Source organism: Scyliorhinus torazame, chromosome 15 (genome assembly GCF_047496885.1).
Source record: "Scyliorhinus torazame isolate Kashiwa2021f chromosome 15, sScyTor2.1, whole genome shotgun sequence".
In the NCBI taxonomy this organism is placed as follows: domain Eukaryota; kingdom Metazoa; phylum Chordata; class Chondrichthyes; order Carcharhiniformes; family Scyliorhinidae; genus Scyliorhinus; species Scyliorhinus torazame.
Genome location: NC_092721.1, coordinates 89,220,100 through 89,239,462, shown reverse-complemented (window position 1 = coordinate 89,239,462; position 19,363 = coordinate 89,220,100). Strand labels below are relative to the sequence as shown.

At 44.2% G+C, this 19,363-nt stretch overlaps 1 protein-coding gene across 2 annotated transcripts in view; it reads left to right on the top strand.

The window, feature by feature from the left end:
- Positions 1 to 19,363, top strand: part of LOC140391674 (angiomotin-like protein 1) — a 244,233-nt gene that overhangs the window by 116,158 nt on the left and 108,712 nt on the right. For both annotated transcript variants that reach the window (XM_072476407.1, XM_072476408.1), the window contains one exon: positions 3,333 to 3,606. In XM_072476407.1, coding sequence (XP_072332508.1) covers positions 3,333 to 3,606 — 274 coding nt within the window. The remainder of the gene's footprint in view (positions 1 to 3,332; positions 3,607 to 19,363) is intronic.

Sequence of the window (19,363 nt, the reverse complement as noted above, 5' to 3'; positions counted from 1 at the left end):
GAATGTTGGGGGAGGGAGGGGGGAAGGTTGATGAGGTAAGGGGAGCCCAACAACTGTTGCACTGCCTGGAAAGATGAGGGTGGACAAAATTATGTAATTGGATCAGTGTCTCAAAATGGCGGGGACAATTATTTAATGCAACTTATTATTCAAAAGCTATTCTTTGTGCAAAAAAAATTCACTCAGCATGAATGAAAATGTTTCAGAACAGCTGTTAGGCAAGTTAAAAGAATACATCAGCAATAATTCTGCAGATGAAGAAAATGGTAACTGTCCAAACCCTCAACAGCCTAACGTCCAAAGGGCATGCCACTGAAAACCTTAGGCCAGAATTTTGCATCCAAAGTTTAGGGGTGTGCCCAACCTAGAAGTGTGTGAAATTGTGCAAGACGTTGGCTGCACATCTTGACATCATTGTGCACTTGTTCAATATTCCTATCAGTAGGCGCGCAAGAGAGTTAGGACACCCACCGACAATCGGCAAGACAGTTTAAATGATTTAAACACCAATTGACTGGAATTTTGCTTTGCCCAACTGCCTTTACTTTTGGCGGGAGGGCTGATTGGCAAGGCGGCCATTATGTTTTAGCTGTAACTTCCATTCAGGAAGGGATAAAAGGTCAGCGCTCAAATAAAATTAACAAATGTGTCAGGGGACTAAGGTCTGTGTATGCTTGTGCTGCCTAGACACTCTTAGCATAGATCAATATTTGTTTTTACTTGGTCAGTAGCCCCCTGAGACAGCTCCGCAGTGGCTGTTCTCCTGAGGGAGTACATTGGAAACGCTAGCCCACACCCTACCATTGCTCGGCACCTGCGCTCCCTGGCAACGCTCAGCCTTTTGCAGCACACGTTTCACGCTGGCTGGCTGTTAATTGGTTAGCCAGCATGAAATCATGCTTCAGGGCCTACTGTTGTTGGGCATGCGTTTTGTGCCCACTTCATGGCCCGCTGAGTGGGCGTGCCTGACAGGATAAAAATTCAGGCCTCCAGACTCGAGGAAGGAGCAATTAAAATTCTGCAATGAAACCTAAACGAGGACTTTGTCATGCAACAAGGTTAGTTGTTAGGAGGCTGATTTCTTTGACATATGCTGAAATTATAACAGGCAGACTTCAAGGAAATTGTTTATTCCTTGAATAATACTGAGCCCATCAGATGTAAACCTGTATTTTCAGCTTGGGAGGAAACCGTTCTCAAATAGGCTGTCATATTCTATAACTGTAAACATGTCATAAGGCCAGATTGCTTGACAAAATTTGTTTTTATATTCCCAGGCCTGTTTTTACACATTGACAGCTCAATGTAACCTTTTCCAGATTGTTTTAGCTCTGGTCAATCTTTGGTGAAAGAAAATAATGTAATCCTGTATTTGGAACTACTGCTGAAACAAAGGGTGGGATTTTTCAACCCTGACATCAGTGAGCATTGTTGTAGATGGGATAGGAAAATTTGCCAAGCCGTTTCAACGTTCTTTAGATTTTCCCACTCAACGATACTAGTTTGACTGCAAATGTTTTGCAAGCCTCCATTAGTTTGAAAACGATCAAACCCCCAGGATAAAAGGCCTGGTCCAGTTGGATTATAACTGCAAATTTTGAAAGAATCTAGGGGATAGTAGAAGCATTGATACATATATTTAATAATCTGTGTAAATGGGTAGTGCCAGATTACTGATTATATACTGACATTTAAGAAGGAGATACAACCTGTCCAGGCAACGATCAACCAGTCAGTTTAACATTGGTAGTAGGAAAAATAATGGAATCCCTATTAAAGGAGAGAATAGAAAAATAATCTGGAAATCATAGATATAATAATGAATAATTAGCATTGTTGTCAAAAAGCAGAGTGTTGCATGACCAACCTGAATTCTTTGAAGAGGTAACTGAAAATCTAGTTGCAATTTATCTAGATTTCCAAAGGGTCTTTTGATAAAGTGTCATATAATCAATTAATGAAAAGACCAGAGCTTGTGGAGTTGGTGAATGAGTAGTAAAATGGACAACTCGCTGGCTGCAAGGCAAAGCAGAGATTAGGGGTAAAGGGTAGCTACTTGAAGTGACAGAAGATGGAAAGTGGGGTCCCACAGGATCGTGCTAGGACCACTGTTCACAATAGATATTACTGATTTAAATTTGGTGTCAGAGATGGTCAATACTGAGGAGGATTACAAGTTACAAGAAGATATTAATAGGGTAGCTCGGTAGCACAGTGGTTAGTACTGTTGCTTCACAGCGCCAGGGACCCGGGTTCAATTCCCAGTTTGGGTCACTGGCTGTGCAGAATCTGCACATTCTCCTCATGTCTGTGTGGGTTTCCACCGGGCGCTCCGGTTTCCTACCACAAGTCCCGAAAGACGTGCTTGTTAGGTGTTTGGGATGTTCTGAATTCTCCCTCAGTGCACCCGAAAAGACGTCGTAGTGTGGTGACTACGGGATTTTCACAGTAACTTCATTGCAGTGTTAACGTAAGCCTACTTGTGACAATAATAAAGATTATTATTATAAACTTGCGGAATAAGCAAATTAATTTCAACATAAATCAAAAGTATTACTATTTGGCAATAAAGACCCCATAATAATAATTGCTTATTGTCACAAGTAGGCTTCAATGAAGTTACTGTCAAAAGCCCCTAGTCACCACATTCCAGCGCCTGTTCAGGGAGGCTGGTACGGGAATTGGACCTGCGCTGCTGGCATTGTTCTTCATCACAAACCAGCTGTTTAGCCCACTGTGCTAAACCAGCCCTTTATTACTTGGAAAATAAAAATATAAATAGGGTAAAGGAATAAAGAAATTTTGAATACAGATACACAAGTGACAAAAAGTAGTGATACAAGTTATTAAGGACATAAAAGCAATCCAAGGAGTAAGATTTATTCCCAGAGGGATGGAACTGAAGAAAAGATAAATTAAACCTGTACTGAACATCGGTTCGACGACACAACCTTTTTCAACATGTGGATTGTACCAGACAACTGATTATGGAGGGAGTCAGGCCTGCTGTGTGACTTGCAATATTGTGGTCCTGAGGCACTTTGCAGAAGCTTTATCAGGCAAAAACGCAACACCAAACCACATAAGGGAATAATGGGCAGGTGACTAAAAGGTTGATCAAACCAATAGCTTTTACAGAGGAGAGAAAGGTGGAGATATTTATGGAAGGATTTCCAGAGCTTAGGGCCTAGTCTTGCTGTCATGCTATGTAGTACAACTAACCTAAACCCTGAGACTAACTTTTAAAATTATAGCTAGAATTCTGAAATATTCATCATGTACGTTGCTTTGTACCTTCAATTGATTTTCCATTTTTGTTGTGATTTTTCCAGGCAATGCCAGGCATTTTTCCAATCACTGCCATCACATCACCACAGCCCCATGTCTTCCCAGAGCTCCTTGGAAAAGAATCAGTTGCAACTTGCCCTGTTGCATCCTGTTCCTCCCCAGCCTCAGCCGCCTCCTGTATCAAATCAGCAGCTTTCAGTTGATGCAGTTGCAATTGTGACACGAGCTCAGCAGATGGTGGAGATATTATCAGAAGAAAACCGTTGCCTTCGCCAGGAGTTGGAAGGCTTCTATGAAAAAACCGCAAAATTACAAAAGGTATAGTGGTTCTTTATTTCAAATTGAATGCAAGCCAAGTTCCAAAGGATCTAAAGATGGTTCATGTTTGAGGTGTTTATAGCAGTTGTTGGCCATATGGCTATTTATACTGTTTTATATAACCAGCAGAATTCTAAAACTATATTAATAGCATTGCTGCTGTTGTTTTTTTAAAGCTGAGGAACAGCAAATATAATCAATATGAACTAGAACTTCTGGTGGTGGCATCTAAGGAGTACCCGACTGCACACGAGGTGGCTCCCGCCATGGCACTTTATTGTTAACCCTTTTCACCCAGTTTTTTGGGTCTTTTCGGTGAAAACTTCACCAGTTCGATGGGTTCAGGTTCCCACACAAGAGAAATGCCCAGAAAGTCCAGGACAAGGAAGCCTGCAAATAAAAATTTGTTGATGTATTTGGAAGCTTCTCGAGGCTTTCCAATTGATAAAATGGCGGAGGCCGCTACTGCGACTCTGGCCACTCCATTGACGGTCAAGATGCTTACAGACACGTTGGCAACAGAATTTCAGAAGCAGTGGTGGGGCTGTCTCCAAAGACCTCTACAAGTCAATAAAAGAGGCCCTAGCTCACATATGGTCATCTTTGTAGAAGACTGATGAGACAGTAAAGGCGCACAGCATGGAGAAACAGGATGTGGAGGCAGCTCTCTCGAGGCAGAGCAATCAGATTGTCTCCTTGGAAGCTGAGATGGCACTGTTGGCCGGTGTTAATAAAGCACTGAGGGCCAAGGTGGGTGATTTGGAGAATCACTCCAGGATACACAATCTTAGAAATTGGGGGGTTGCTGGCGGGAATAGGAGGCCCAAATCCGACTGACTATATCTTGAAGGTGGTGGGGGAGGGTGGATTTTATATCCCCTCCGAAGCTGGATCAAGCCCACCCGTCACTCGGGCAGATGCCCCGTTGTAACAAACAACCATGGGCATTCACCGTGAGGTTCCATAGTTTTCAGGAGAAGGAACAAGTCCTGAGATGGATGAAGGATCATGGGACTACAATTGGGAGGGTCATGCTATCAGGCCCTATCAAGTTTGGACGCGGAGCTGGCTAAAAAGCGGATGCATTTAACAAAGCCAATGCCACGTTGTATAAGAGTGGGAGTTGGATTTGGGGTGGTATTCCACTCTGGTTTCGATGATAGGCCCGGGGAGGTGGATATTTTGATTAATAAAAGTGTTCCTTTTTCGTGGCTAAGATCTTGGCGGACCCAAACAGTATACGTGTGATTGTCAGTGGTCTTTGTCGGACACTTTGTTGGTCCTAGTGAATGTGTATGAGCCAAATTGGGATGATACGGCTTTTATTAACAAGCTATTGGTCTCTATTTCTGACTTGGACTCACACTAGCTAATTGTTTTGGGGGTGGACTTAAATTGTGTTCTGGACCCTCAGTCTATCTCAGCTTCTACATTGTGGGAGGCTCTTAAGATGGTCATCAGGAGGGAGATAATTTCCTACAAGACACACCAGGAATGGGTTGGGAGGGTGGAGCGGCAGAGGCTGGTGAACACCCCTATACCGGAATTGCTGGAGAGTAGGAAAAAGTTGCAGACGCAATTTGAGTTACACCCAACGGGTAAGGCGGTGAGCCAGCTGCGACGTTTGAGGGGGACATTCCATGAACACTGGAAGAAAGCCTTTGTGCGCACCAGCTGAGACGGCAGGCTGCCACCCGGGAGATTGTGCAGGTAAGGATGGCAGTTTGGTTTCAGCCCCATCAAAGGTTAATATGGTTGAAGACTTTTATCGCAGTCTTTACAGATCAGAGCCCCTGGAGGAGTATTCGCCCAGTTTTTGGATGGGTTATCCTTCCCTGTAGTGGAGGGGGAGAGAAGGAAGAGTTGGAATCCCTGTTGAGCCCTGAGGAGATTATGAAGTGTATTGGTTTAATGCAGTCGGGTAAAGCTCTGAGTCCAGATTCCCCTTCGAGTTCCATAAGAAATTTGCAGGGTAGTTGATCCCAATGATGGTGGATATGTTTAATGATTGTTTGTCCCGGGAGTTATTGCCTGTTACATTGCCACACGCCTCTATTTCCCTGATTCTGAAGAAGGACAATGACAATCGTTCTATCTCGTTGAATGCTGATGCTCAATTGCTGGCTAAAGTGCTGGCACTCTCATTGGAGCCATACCTTGCAAAGGTGATCTTGGAAAAACAGACAGGTTTTGTCAATATATGTGTGCCAATATGTTGATTATTAAACACCATCCTCTCCCCCTCTCCAGCGCCTGAGCCGGAGGTGATTGTTTCAATGGACGCCAAAAAAGAGATAGTTAGGGTGAAGTGGGAGTATCTATTTGAGATTCTTGGGAGGTTTGGTTTTGGGCCAAAGTTTATATCTTCGATTTGTCTTCTGTATAACGTCCCTACCGCAATTGTTCACACAAATGACTTGAGCTCGGGTTACTTTCAGTTGAATAGGGGTACGAGGCAGGGATGTCCGTTGTCTCCACTTTTGTTTGCTTTGGCTATCGAACCATTGGCCAAAGCGTTAATATCTTCCACTGAGTGGAGAGGAATAAAGTTGAGGGGGGGGGGGGGAGCCGGGAGCATAGGTGTCCTTGTATGCTTCTTTATATAATGGACCCAGTCTCCACCATGGATGAAATAATGAAGCTACTTAGGAGCATTGGCTCCTTCTTGGGGTGTAAGTTGAATTTGGACAAGTGTGAATACTTTCTGCTGAATCCCTCGGGGAGGGAAGCTGATCGGGGACTGTTGTCTTTTCAACTTGCTAGATCTAGCTTTCATTATCGGGGAATCCGGGTGGCCCATGATTGCACCTCACTTCATAAATTAAATTATGTTCGTCTCGTGAATGGAGTTAGATCTGAATTGCAGAAGTGAGATAACCTCTCCCTGTCATACCCACATGTTCGGGCCGTGTCCTAAGCTTGAAAGCTTCTGGGTCTCCTGCTATAAGGCCATGTCAGAGATTTTTGATGTCGAGCTGGAGCCTTGTCCATAGCCCGGAGGTGAGTTCTGCTTGGTTGGAGATCTCCTTCTCTGCCCAGTGCCTCGGCCTGCTTGGGTGACCTTATGAAATTCTTATATCTGGAGAAGGTCAAATACATCATTCGAGGGTCAGTAGAAAGGTTCTACTTGAGATGGCAACCATTAATTTCCTCTTTCAAAGTGTTAGTCACCATCAGCTGTTTTTTTTTGTTATTTGTTTGAAGGGTTGGGTTTAGTGGGGTTGTTGAGTATTGATTATGTTATTTATGCAATGTACCTTTGTGTACTGGTGGTAAAGTGTGGTATCATTTTGTTATAGTTGAAAATTTCTTCAATAAAAGTATTTTTATCAATTGTAAAGTAAAGTTGCATTGAGAAAAGCAAAAACGTTCCATCAAAAGAAATCTAAACATTTATACAAAAATGATTTTCTTTCACATTTGTATTCTTACACAAAATGTAACAGCCTCCCTGAACAGGCGCCGGAATGTGGTGACTAGGGGCTTTTCACAGTAACTTCATTGAAGCCTACTTGTGACAATAAGCGATTTTCATTTTCATGTGAACAGTGCTAAACCTTGCACTTGTAGCCCTGATGTAGAATCACGTTGGGCAAGGCTTGATTGAAAATCGGGTGAAAAGGCAGCTTGCCTGATTTGTAACATTGTTTCCGCTGCAGCAACTGATGAAAATATCCTACCATCTAATCTAGCTCTCTTTCAAGCTGCTATCCAAGTGAGCGAGGGGAATGAGGTGATTGGCGCTGAGTGCTCCTTGGCGTACGGGTCGATCCTTATCTCCTCCTGGATCACAAAGGTTCACAAAGGTTATCTTGTAACTGCTGGCACCATGACTGGGATAGCTGTCTGTGGATTATTTGCATGGACATTTGGGTGAAATGGATATTGTGCCTTCTGAGAAGGAACTTCTTCAACAGTACCTATTTTCTTCTGCTAGACACTCTTTCTGCGTTATTCAGCTGATCATCTCTGCTGTGTCAACTAGTAGCCTCCAAAGTGAATCAACAGCTCTACTTAGGGTTTCAGTTACTAAGAGCCTTGGAGGTACCATGTGGTAACAGAAGTTTTGTGAAGTGGTTACAATCTACTGTATGGATAGAGGTACCAAGTCCTCCATACTTACTATCACACCCCTCAAATGATTCCAGAAGCTAATAGGCCTTAAAAAGTACCATCCTTTTATAGACATACTTTGGATAACACCTGGTGCTCTGCTGATGAGGTGGCCTGGCACTGCCCTCCATTAATCGCTTCACTGTCTTGTGCTGTTACCTGTACTTGTTCCTCGACACAAATGCTATGTACTTCAGCTGGTACTCCCATATTGAAATCCGAATCTAGCCTAGGCTCAAGGTATCAATGCAGATGCTTACAGCAGTTGGAATAAGTATTGTGTGCAGTGAGATGGTGGGGACAGCATTCCCCAGGAGTACAACATCTGGCTCCTCGGGGACATCAAGGGAAGCACGAAAAGGAGCAAGCCCTACAATATCGATAACACCTGTTTCAATGTGACCTCCCAATATATGTTGTGTGGTGTATGTTAATATTGTGGTTAATGACATGGCAGGATGGTGGCGCAGTGGTTAACATTGCAACCTCACGGCGCCGAGGTCCCAGGTTCGATCCCGGCTCTGTCCGTGTGGAGTTTGCACACTCCCCATGTTTGCGTGGGTTTCACCCCCACAACCCAAAGATGTGTAGGTTAGGTGCATTGGCCATGCTAAATTGCCCCTTAATTGGAAAAAATGAATTGGGTACTCTTAAATTTATTTTTTTTAAACTTTGTGGCTGACAGAAGACTTGTGAAGGAAGAAGCTTCAGCAAGGTGGGTATGAGCCGGGAGATGTGGGATCCTCTCCTGTGCAACGATTATATTATCCACATTATCACTGCAGCAGTGCTTGGCAGTAAACACGTTGGTGTGTGACTTGCTAGGAGTAGTGAAGAGGGGGTTTCATATTCATTATGTTCACTTATTTTGGCAATTGGCGCCCTACAATTGGCATTAGCAATTCTGGTTCAGAAAAGGACAAAAAATATTGCCACTGTTCGTGCTCCAGATTGCAAGCATACTACAACTTGAGTCAGAAAAGGAGTTGTGGGGGAATGATAACACACAATAAATATTTTGGTATCATACTGTCATTTTCGTCAGAAGAGGAGAGGGGGTGAAACTGAGAGGAGTTAGACTCTTAAAAGTCATCTAAAAGTTCCATAAACAACTGATTAATCTCTATTTTAATTCTGTGCAAATGCTTTGATATGGTGTGTATGTCACTTTAGAATAATAAACATAATTATTCTTGCATGCTTCGAATACTCTGTTCCGTATCTGTTTATTGCAGTCCAAATAAATAGATGGCCAAGATGGAAGAAACTTTAAGCAGGATAATATATAAATGTCAAGTTTTGGATATATGCCAACCATCTCGCTAAAAATGTGATGCTGGTCATTTTAAATGCAAAATAGTACTTTCTAATGTTAGAATTTGCCAACTTGTGCATCGTATTTCCACTTAATCTATTCTACAACCAATGATCTAGCCTTCAGCATTTAAGATTCAAAGAAACTTTTCAAAACCTGCTTCAAAACGTGCGTCTTGGACTTCTCTTTCAGTAACTTTCCCTAATTCCTCTCCACAGTCCTTGGCTGGTATCCAATTTGTCCTCTTGCTCATCTCCCCCGACCTACATACAAAGAGCCTCGGATCCGAGAATGTTAAGTTGGTGTATGACAATATTGAAATTGCACTGCAATTTTGATCATTTAGTAAAGTGTTCATATGCCAAAAATAGAACTATTCCTCAAGGGCGCAAATCAGCAGAGTCCGCTGAACAGGGTGTTTCTCAGTGGCCGTAGCGCCAAGAAACATCCTGCTACCCTGTGGCACTTTGCCATTTCTATTGGCCTCGGGGAGATTCTGTCCGCTGAGGCTGACCTTAGAGAAATGTTCTGCCAGCTGGCTCCTCGCAGATCAGGGCGCCATTTTGTCTGGCCTACTCTTTCTCCTCCCCACCCCCCCAGCTTTTTTTTACCTCTGGCAGTGCCAACCTGGCACCTGGGAACCCTGGCAGTGCCATGTGCCAGGGTGCCACACTGCTCTGTCACCAACCACTGCACCGTGGTACAGGAAGCCATTCAAGAGGGGGGAGCAAAAAGACAAGTGGTAGTTGTAGGGGATTCTATAATTAGGGGGATTGATGGCATCCTTTGTAAGCCAGATCGAGAGTCCCGCATGGTATGTTGCCTGCCCGGTGCCAGGGTGAGGGATATCTCTGATCGGCTTGAAAGGATTTTGGAGAGGGAGGGGGAGGATCCAGTTATTGTGGTCCACGTTGGGACTAACAACATAGGTAAGACTAGGAAAGAGGACCTGTTTGGGGATTATCAAACACTAGGGACTAAATTAAAGAGCAGGTCCATACTGTCCATAGCTCTACACTTCCCTTCCCCCCCAACTTGCTAGTTTAAAGTCCTTGTGACCAACCTATTTATCCTATTCGCTAGAACACTGGTCCCAGAATGGTTCAGGTGAAGACCGTCCCAACGGTACAGGTCCCTCCTGCCCCAGTACTGATGCCAATGCCCCATGAAATGGAATCCCTCTTTCCCACACCACTCCTTTAGCCACGTGTTAACTTCTCTAATTTTCTCAACCCTATGCCAATTAGCACGTGGTTCGGGTAGTAATCCAGTGAATATTTCAGCAGGGACGAATAACATTTCCCAGAGAATGCACAAAATTCTTTGTATTACTTTTTCATTAGTCCTATTGTAAACACCCAGGGCGCGATTCTCTGAAATGGAGACAGAGTGTTCGCGCCGTCGTGAACGCCGTCGAAACGGCCCCTATCCCGACCGATTCAGGGCCCGGAAATGGACAGTATAATGGTTAATGGAGATCAAGGCCGCAGGTTACGTGACAGGTTATTATGTAGAGATATGGGTTCAAAGACGAGGAAAATTAGGAGAAAGGGTAAGAGGAAAAATAAATTGCGAAAAGTTACTGATCAAGGTGTTAGGATTCATAACAAAGACATAAAAAACAGCATAAGTGTACTTTACCTGAATGCTCGTAGTATACGAAATAAGGTAAATGAGTTGATGGCGCAAATCATCGTGAATGACTATGATCTAGTGGCCATTACTGAAACATGGTTAAAAGATGGTCACGACTGGGAGTTAAATATCCAAGGGTATCAGACTATACGAAAGGATAGAATGGACGGTAAGGGCGGTGGTGTAGCTTTGTTGTTTAAGGATGGCATCCGGGCAATAGTAAGGGATGATATTGGTGCTATGGAGGACAAGGTTGAATCAATTTGGGTGGAAATCAGGAATAGTAAGGCGAAAAGGTCACTGATAGGAGCAGTCTATAGGCCACCAAATAGTAACAGGATGGTAGGGCAAAGTTACCTTAAATGGTATAAGCAAAGAAATAACGGATGCATGTAGAAATGGTACAGCGGTTATCATGGGAGATTTTAATCTGCATATCGATTGGTTTAACCAGGTTGGTAAAGGCAGCCTTGAGGAGGAGTTTATAGAATGTGCCCGGGATAATTTCCTGGAACAGTATGTAATGGAACCTACAAGGGAACAAGCGGTCCTCGATATGGTCCTGTGTAATGAGGCAGGATTGATTAATGATCTCATAGTTCGGGATCCTCTTGGAAGGAGCGACCACAATATGGTGGAATTTAAAATACAGTTGGAGGATGACAAGGTAAAATCAAACACTAGTGTTTTGTGCTTAAATAAAGGCGATTACAATGGGATGAGAGAAGACCTAGCTAAGGTAGACTGGGAGCAAAGACTTCATGGTGAAGCAGTTCAGGAACAGTGGAGAACCTTCCGAGCGATCTTTCACAGTGTTCAGAAAAGGTTCATACCAACAAAAAAGAAAGACGGTAGAAAGGGGAAAAATCGACCGTGGATATCTAAGGAGGTGAGGGAGAGTATCAAATTGAAGGAAAAAACATACAAAGTGGCAAAAATTAGTGGGAGACTAGAGCACTGGGAAGTCTTTAGGGGACAACAGAAAGCTACTAAAAATGCCATAAAGAAGAGTAAGGTAGACTATGAAAGTAAACTGGCTCAGAACATAAAAGCAGATAGTAAAAGCTTCTTCAAATATATAAGACAAAAAAGAGTGGCTAAGGTAAATATTGGTCCTTTGGAAGATGAGAAGGGAGATTTAATAATAGGAGACGGGGAAATGGCTGAGGAGCTGAACAGATGTTTTGGGTCAGTCTTCACAGTGGAGGACACAAATAACATGCCTGTGACTGATGGAAATAAGGATATGATAGGTGAGGACCTTGAGATGATTGTAATCACTAAGGAGGCAGTATTGGGCAAGCTAATGGGGCTAAAGGTAGACAAGTCTCCTGGCCCTGATGGGATGCATCCCAGAGTGTTAAAAGAGATGGCTAGGGAAATTGTAAACGCACTTGTGGTAATTTATCAAAATTCACTAGACTCTGGGGTGGTCCCAGAGGATTGGAAAGTAGCAAATGTGACACCACTGTTTAAAAAAGGAGGTCGGCAGAAAGTGGTTAATTATAGGCCGGTAAGCTTAACTTCGGTTGTAGGGAAAATGCTGGAATCTATCATTAAGGAGGAAAAGGCGGGGCACCTGGAGGGAAATTGTCCCATTGGGCAGACGCAGCATGGGTTCACAAAGGGTAGGTCGTGTCTGACTAATTTGGTAGAATTTTCTGAGGACGTTACCAGTGCCGTAGATAACGGGGAGCCAATGGATGTGATATATCTGGATTTCCAGAAAGCTTTTGACAAGGTGCCACACAAAAGGTTGCTGCATAAACTAAAGATGCATGGCATTGAGGGTAAAGTGGTAGCATGGGTAGAGGATTGGTTAACTAACCGAAAGCAGAGAGTGGGGATAAATGGGTGTTTCTCTGGTTGGCAACCTGTAACTAGTGGGGTCCCTCAAGGATCAGTGTTGGGCCTGCAGTTGTTCACAATTTACATAGACGATTTGGAGTTGGGGACCAAGTGAAATGTGTCAAAGTTTGCAGACGACACTAAGATGAGTGGTAAAGCAAAAAGGGCAGAGGATACCAGAAGTCTGCAGAAGGATTTGGATAGGTTAGGTGAATGGGCTAGGGTCTGGCAGATGGAATTCAATGTTGCCAAGTGTGAGGCTATCCATTTTGGGAGGAATAACAGCAGAATGGATTATTATTTAAACGGTAAGATGTTAAAACATGCTGCTGTGCAGAGGGACCTGGGTGTGCTGGTGCACGAGTCGCAAAAAGTTGGTGTGCAGGTGCAACAGGTGATTAAAAAGGCTAATCGAGTTTTGTCTTTCATTGCTAGAGGGATGGAGTTCAAGACTAATGAGGTTATGCTGCAATTGTATAGGGTGTTGGTGAGGCCGCATCTGGAGTATTGTGTTCAGTTTTGGTCTCCTTACCTGAGAAAGGACATATTGGCCCTGGAGGGAGTGCAGAGGAGATTCACTAGGTTGATCCCGGAGTTGAGGGGATTAGATTATGACGAGAGGTTGAGTAGACTGGGACTGTACTCATTGGAGTTTAGAAGGATGCGGGGGGATCTTATTGAGACATATAAAATTATGAAGGGAATAGATAGGATAGATGCGGGCAGGTTGTTTCCACTGGTCGGGGAAAGCAGAACTAGGGGGCATAGCCTCAAAATAAGGGGAGGTAGATTTAGGACGGAGTGTAGGAGGAACTTCTTCACCCAAAGGGTTGTGAATCTCTGGAATTCCTTGCCCAGTGAAGCAGTTGAGGCTCCTTCTTTAAACGTTTTTAAGAAAAGGATAGATGCCTTTCTAAAGAATAAAGGGATTCGGGGATATGGTGTACGGGCTGGAGAGTGGAGCTGAGTCCACAAAGATCAGCCATGATCTCATTAAATGGCAGAGCAGGCTCGAGGGGCCAGATGGCCTACTCCTGTTCCTAGTTCTTATGTAAAGCAATTGTGAACAATTTTCACTGGAGCCAAGACAAAGAAATCCTCAAGGAGTTGGTGTGAGCTCCTGCACTGGAATTGCTGTTAAAAGTGGAGTGGAGGCTTTGTTTAAAAATGTAATTTGGAAAACCTGATCTGGATTTCGGAATGCAAACCCCGAAGGGAAAGCATTATTGTGAGCGAAGATTTTAAAGCATTTTTTTGGTGGAGTTTCGAAATTTTCATGTGATGATCATCTGGGGGAGATTCTGAGGAGAACTTCACAGACATTACATTTAGGTTTAGAGCAGGGCGTGTGTATTTCACCGCAGTCACCTTGTGTGCTTAAAGGAAACTTTATGTTAATGAGACCATTGTAGATTAAGATGTACTTTGTAATCCATGTTAATCCTAAATCCTGTGTGTAACCGTTAAGTGAAGGGGAGTAAATGCGTATTGTATCATTATCCAATTTTTTCATGTTTAATAAATGTTCTTTCTTGGTGTTAAAACTCATTAGCGGTCCTGTGACTATAGTCACCCAGGTTTTAGTTTTAAAAAGATACAGTGGTTTGAGCCAGGTTTCCATTCTAGGATCTTCCCTTCCAATTATAACATCAACTGGGATCGTAACAATATGAACACATTCTGTGTTCTGGCTTCACTCTGGGCCAGAGAGGCAAATAATCACCCAGAGTTCCCATTCCTGATTTCTTTCCCATGGTCCCAATGAACATGAAGATCTCTGTATTTGACGTGAGAGCGCGAAGATCAGCTGTTCCTCATAGATCCCACACAAATCATAAGAAATAGAAGTAGGGCAATGAAACCTGCTCTGCTATTCAATAAGATCATGGCTGATCCGATTGTGCCCTTAACTGTACTTCTTCTGACCCCTCATAATCCTCCACTCCCTTGTAGATCGACTAATTGTCCTAACTCCTCGTTCTATATATGAATGACCCAGCCTCCACTATTCTCTGTGGAAGAGAATTGACCCTCTGAGCGAAGAAATTCCTCTCTGTCTTAAATGGGTGATCTCTTATATTTCAAGCGTGACCCCTGGTTCCCCCATGAAAGGAAACATCCTCTCAACATCTATCCTGTCAAGCTGCCTCGGGGTTATACGTTTCAATAAAATCACCTCTCACGTTGGCCCAAACCACTCCACCTTTCCTCGTAACCTTTTTTATCCCAGAAAGCAGTCTAGTCAACCTTTTCTGAACTTCCGATGGAAGTATATCCCTCTGGAGATATAGTACTCTAGGTTGTGGTCTCTTCACTCTAGGTTGTGCTCTCATCAATCTGCTGTATTGTAAGACTTCCCTACTTTTATACTCCATTTGGAAAAAAAAAGGTTCCATTTCCCTTCCTACTTAGTTGCTGACATTTTGTGTTCCGCCTGTATTGCATGAATTCTGAAGTCTCTCTCCATGTAAATAATCTGCTTTTCTACTTTCCCCACCAAAGTGCACAACCTCACATTTTCCCACATTATATTCCACCTGCCAAATTTGTGCCTACTTTTATTGAGCCCTTGCCCTTTTGCAAACTCTTTGGGCACGATTTAATGGCCACGTTGCATTTAAGCGAGAGCGTGATGAGGCCGTTAAATCGCAGGAGAGTCCAAAATCGAGAACCGCGCCTGGCTCCGATCTGTTTGCGATCTAACTAGCCCGCTCCCTTCGGTGAGATCAGGATCCCGCCGTAATATGGCTTGAAATCAATAATTGCCACTTCAGACCAATTTCCGTACAGTTAATGGGAGTGGGGGGGGGGGGGGGGGGAGCCTCGGTTGGGTGGGCCACCATCGGTTGCTGGAGGGGCTGGGAAGCAAGGGGTGTGGCCGCCCATGGCCTGGGCTGTTCAGGGGGTGGGGATGGGTGTCTCAGTGCCCACGGGTCCACCATGCCGCAGGAGGCTCTGCCTCAACAAGGGGATTATGTGGCACCTGTGCCACGTCCTTGCGGACTTTGCACCACGTGGAGGAGGAGATATCTGCTCCTGATGGCCGTCAAGGTCACCGCAGCCCTGAACTTCTGCGCTTCATGATCATCCCAGGGCTCGAGCTGGGACTTGTGCGGCATCTCACAACCTACAGCCCACATGTGCATCCCTAATGTCACGGATGTCCTGTTTGCCCGGGCAGCTGACTATATAAACTTTGACACAGACCAAGCCCACAAGATGCCCAGCAGCAAGATTCTCCGCCATCAACGGGATGCCCCAGGTCCCAGGATTAATATAGGGCACGCATGTCGCCTTGCACTCACTGGACCATCTGGGAGTGTCTTACATCAACAGGAAGTGATTCCGCTCCCTGAACATCCAGCTTGTGTGCAGTGTGCGACCACCACATGACGATCATGCATATGTGTGCACCCTTCTCGGGTAGTGTGCACGACCGCTACATCCTGGGGCAGTTGGACATCCCCAACCTCTTCGCGGACCACCACAGATGGTAGGTTGACTGTTGGGGGATAAGGGGTACCTGCTGAGGACCTGGCTAGTGACACCAGTACAGAGGTTGGTGGCCGAAGTGGAAACCTGATATAATGAGGCCCGTGTCCCCATCCAGGCTGTCATTGAGCGGTGCATCGAACTCCTAAAAATGAGGTTCCGATGCCTCGATCGCTCTGGTAGTCCATACGGAGGCCCTCGTCCTCACCCGCTTTACATAGGGCATGACCTCGTCTGTCATTCCTCCACTCCCCAACACCATGGGTGGCACTGCTGGACATGAGTGGGCCTGGGCATGGAACGGTGCTGTGCGGGGGTGTTTGGTGTTAACCCACTCATGTGATCCGATGGAAGTCGTTGATCTTCTTGCAGCACAGGATGCTGGTGCTCCTGGTCATGCTCCCCAAGCTGACGGCCGCTGGCACTTCCTCCCAGCCGGCACTGGCTGCCCTATGGCTGACCCTCCGAGATCCTTAGGTGGACCAATTAACATTTTATAGCGATGACGGCCTCACCGGCCAAGCGTCTGGACGTTTGCAGCAGTTCCCACTCACTACCATACTTAGTCACTTTCCCATTAAATCGCGCCCTTTGCATCCTCCTCATAATTTGCTTTCCTACCTATCTTTGTATGGTCAGCAAATTTGGCTACAATTCAGTCAGTCCCTTCATCCTAATCATTAATGTAGATTGTAAATAATTGAGGCCTCAGCACAATCCCTCTAGCATTCCACTCGTTACATTTTGCCAATCTGAAAACGATCCATCTAATCTGATTCTGCTTCCTGTTAGTTAGCCAATCCTCTATCTATGCTAATATATTACCTCACCACCATCTTCCGTAGTAACCTTTTATGTGGCACCTGATCAAATGCCTTTTAGAAATTCAAACACACTACATCTACTGGATCTCATTATCCACCCTACTTGTTGCAAACAATGGTCTAAAATACGGGCAGCACACTAGCACAGTGGTTACCACAGTTGCTTCACAGCTCCAGGGTCCCAGGTTCTATTCCCGGTTTGGGTCACTCTCTGTGCGGAGTCTGCACGTTCTCCCCGTGTCTGCGTGGGTTTCCTCCAGGTGCTCCGGTTTCCTCCCACAGTCCAAAGATGTGCAGGTTCGGTGGATTGGCCATGCAAAATTGCCCTTAGTGTTCAAAAAGGTTGGGTGGGGTTACAGGGAGGTGAAAGTGTGGGCTTAGGTAGGGTGTTCTTTCCAAGGGCTGGTGCAGACTTGATGGGCCGAATGGCCTCCTTCCGCACTGTAAATTCTATGATATGATAGATGCCAGAACATGTGTTAAGGTAATGTAAGTAACAGGTTGGAAATGTATCCCATTATATAAAATATAATCATAACTAGCTACAGAATTTGATAAACAAAACATATACTCCAGATAATAAGATGTAGTGCCTTATTCCATTTGGATTGCAAACGCATGCTTTCCAACTGGTCAATTTTTGCATCATTGTTGTGAATTGTTGACTTGGTCTTTGCTAATCCAGTAAATCTGATTTATTTATTGTGTATTTTATCCATCCTTCCTTTTTGATCCCTTCTGCAATGTAGTGCATTCTGGTTGGTAAAGCCACTCTCATACTGTTAATGTTATGGGAGATGGTCCTCCAAATTAAATGGTGAGTATGTTCTAAAAGTAAAAGCAATATACTGGAAATAAAAATAAAAACAGAAAATGCTGGAAAAACCCAGCAGCTCTGGCAGCATCGATAGAGAAAGAAACAGTTAATGCAGCAACGCTACATCACTCTTCAGGGCTGAAGTGATGCAGGGGCAGCACAGTAGTGCAGTGGTTAGCACAGATGTTTCACAGTATCAGGGTCCAAGGTTTGATCCCCGGCTTGGGTCACTGTCTGTGCCGAGTCTCCACATTCTCCCCGTATCTGCGTGGATTTCCTCCGGGTGCTCCCGTTTCCTCCCACAGTCCAAAGATGTGCAGGTTCGGTGGATTGGCCATGCTAAATTGCCCTTAGTGTCCCAAAAGGTTGAGTGGGGTTTCAGGGTTACGGGGATAGGGTGGAGGTGTGGGCTTGAGTGGGGTGCTCTTTCCAAGGGCTGGTGCAGACTCGATGGGCCAAATTACCTCTTTCTGCACTGTAAATTCTATGATTCTATGAAATGTAATGGGTTTTATATTGGTGAGAGGGCATGAAACAAAATAGAAGGTGAGGGATATCCCTGGTGTCCTGGCCAAAACTTGTTCCTCAATCAGAATCACAAAATCAGATTACCTAGTCTTCATCACGTTACTGTTGATAGGAATTTGCTGTGCATGCATTAGCTGCTGTGTTTCCTACATTACAACAGTGAGTACACATCATTGGCTGTGGTCAGGACAAAATGCTTCCTTTCTTCAGCCACAATATTTTCCAGGCTTGAATTTGACAAGTCACCGATATCATCTTCAGAAAGTAACTGGAATGCAGAGCATACATCTCTGGGAGGTTTCACCAAGATTTTATGTGCATAGAGAGGTTTACAATGTGTTCTAACTACTGTGCCACAGAAAAGATGTACATAGGAGGATGCAGAGATGTGCAATTAGAAAAGTAAAGCAGATGCACTTGGAGAAAAATCATAAAAGCTTATGCATTACATACAAGGGGAAACAAAGGCACCTCAATAGTCAGGCTAGTGGGTTCAGATGAAATACATTGTCAGTGAAAATTAAATTTAAACAAATATTAGGAAGAATTTATTTCCTCAAAACAATGTTTGGAATGATGTGACTGGCAAGACAGTACATTAGTAGTATTCAAAATGCAGTTGAATACAAGTTGAGAGAGTTGAAAGTACCAGAAGGATGAGCTCTGATGGGTAGGATGATTGATTATTTTTTCGCCCTTGAGTGTTCTTGTGTTTGTACATTGTGTTCTGTGGCTCATAGTATATGCACTACCTACTTTTGGAACTGAGCCATTTAGAACAACTGGTCCAAGATAAGTGCCCTGCTTAATTCGCTTATCTCCACCAGTATGGCATTAGGGTGCTAAATGTGGCGTCAATGTTACCTGGGCTAATGAGCAGGGGACAAAAAGCAACCATTTTCCAGTAGCCATCCAGTGACTCCTGCATGGAAAAATGCATGCGTGTGGGCATTGAATTCGGTGTCATTGTAATGTTTTTTGTGGTTGAACATTATCTCTGAATCTAGTTCAATAACATGTGGGTAGTTAATGGTCATGTGGTGAAAACAACAGTTTTACCCTAAAGTCTTTAGGAGAGGAGGTAGAGTTTATTTTTTTTAAAAGAACAGGTGGTTTCTGAGGTCCTTAAAGCAAATAATTTCTGCATTTCACACCTCAAGAATATGTCCTTTCCTAAGATAAAAT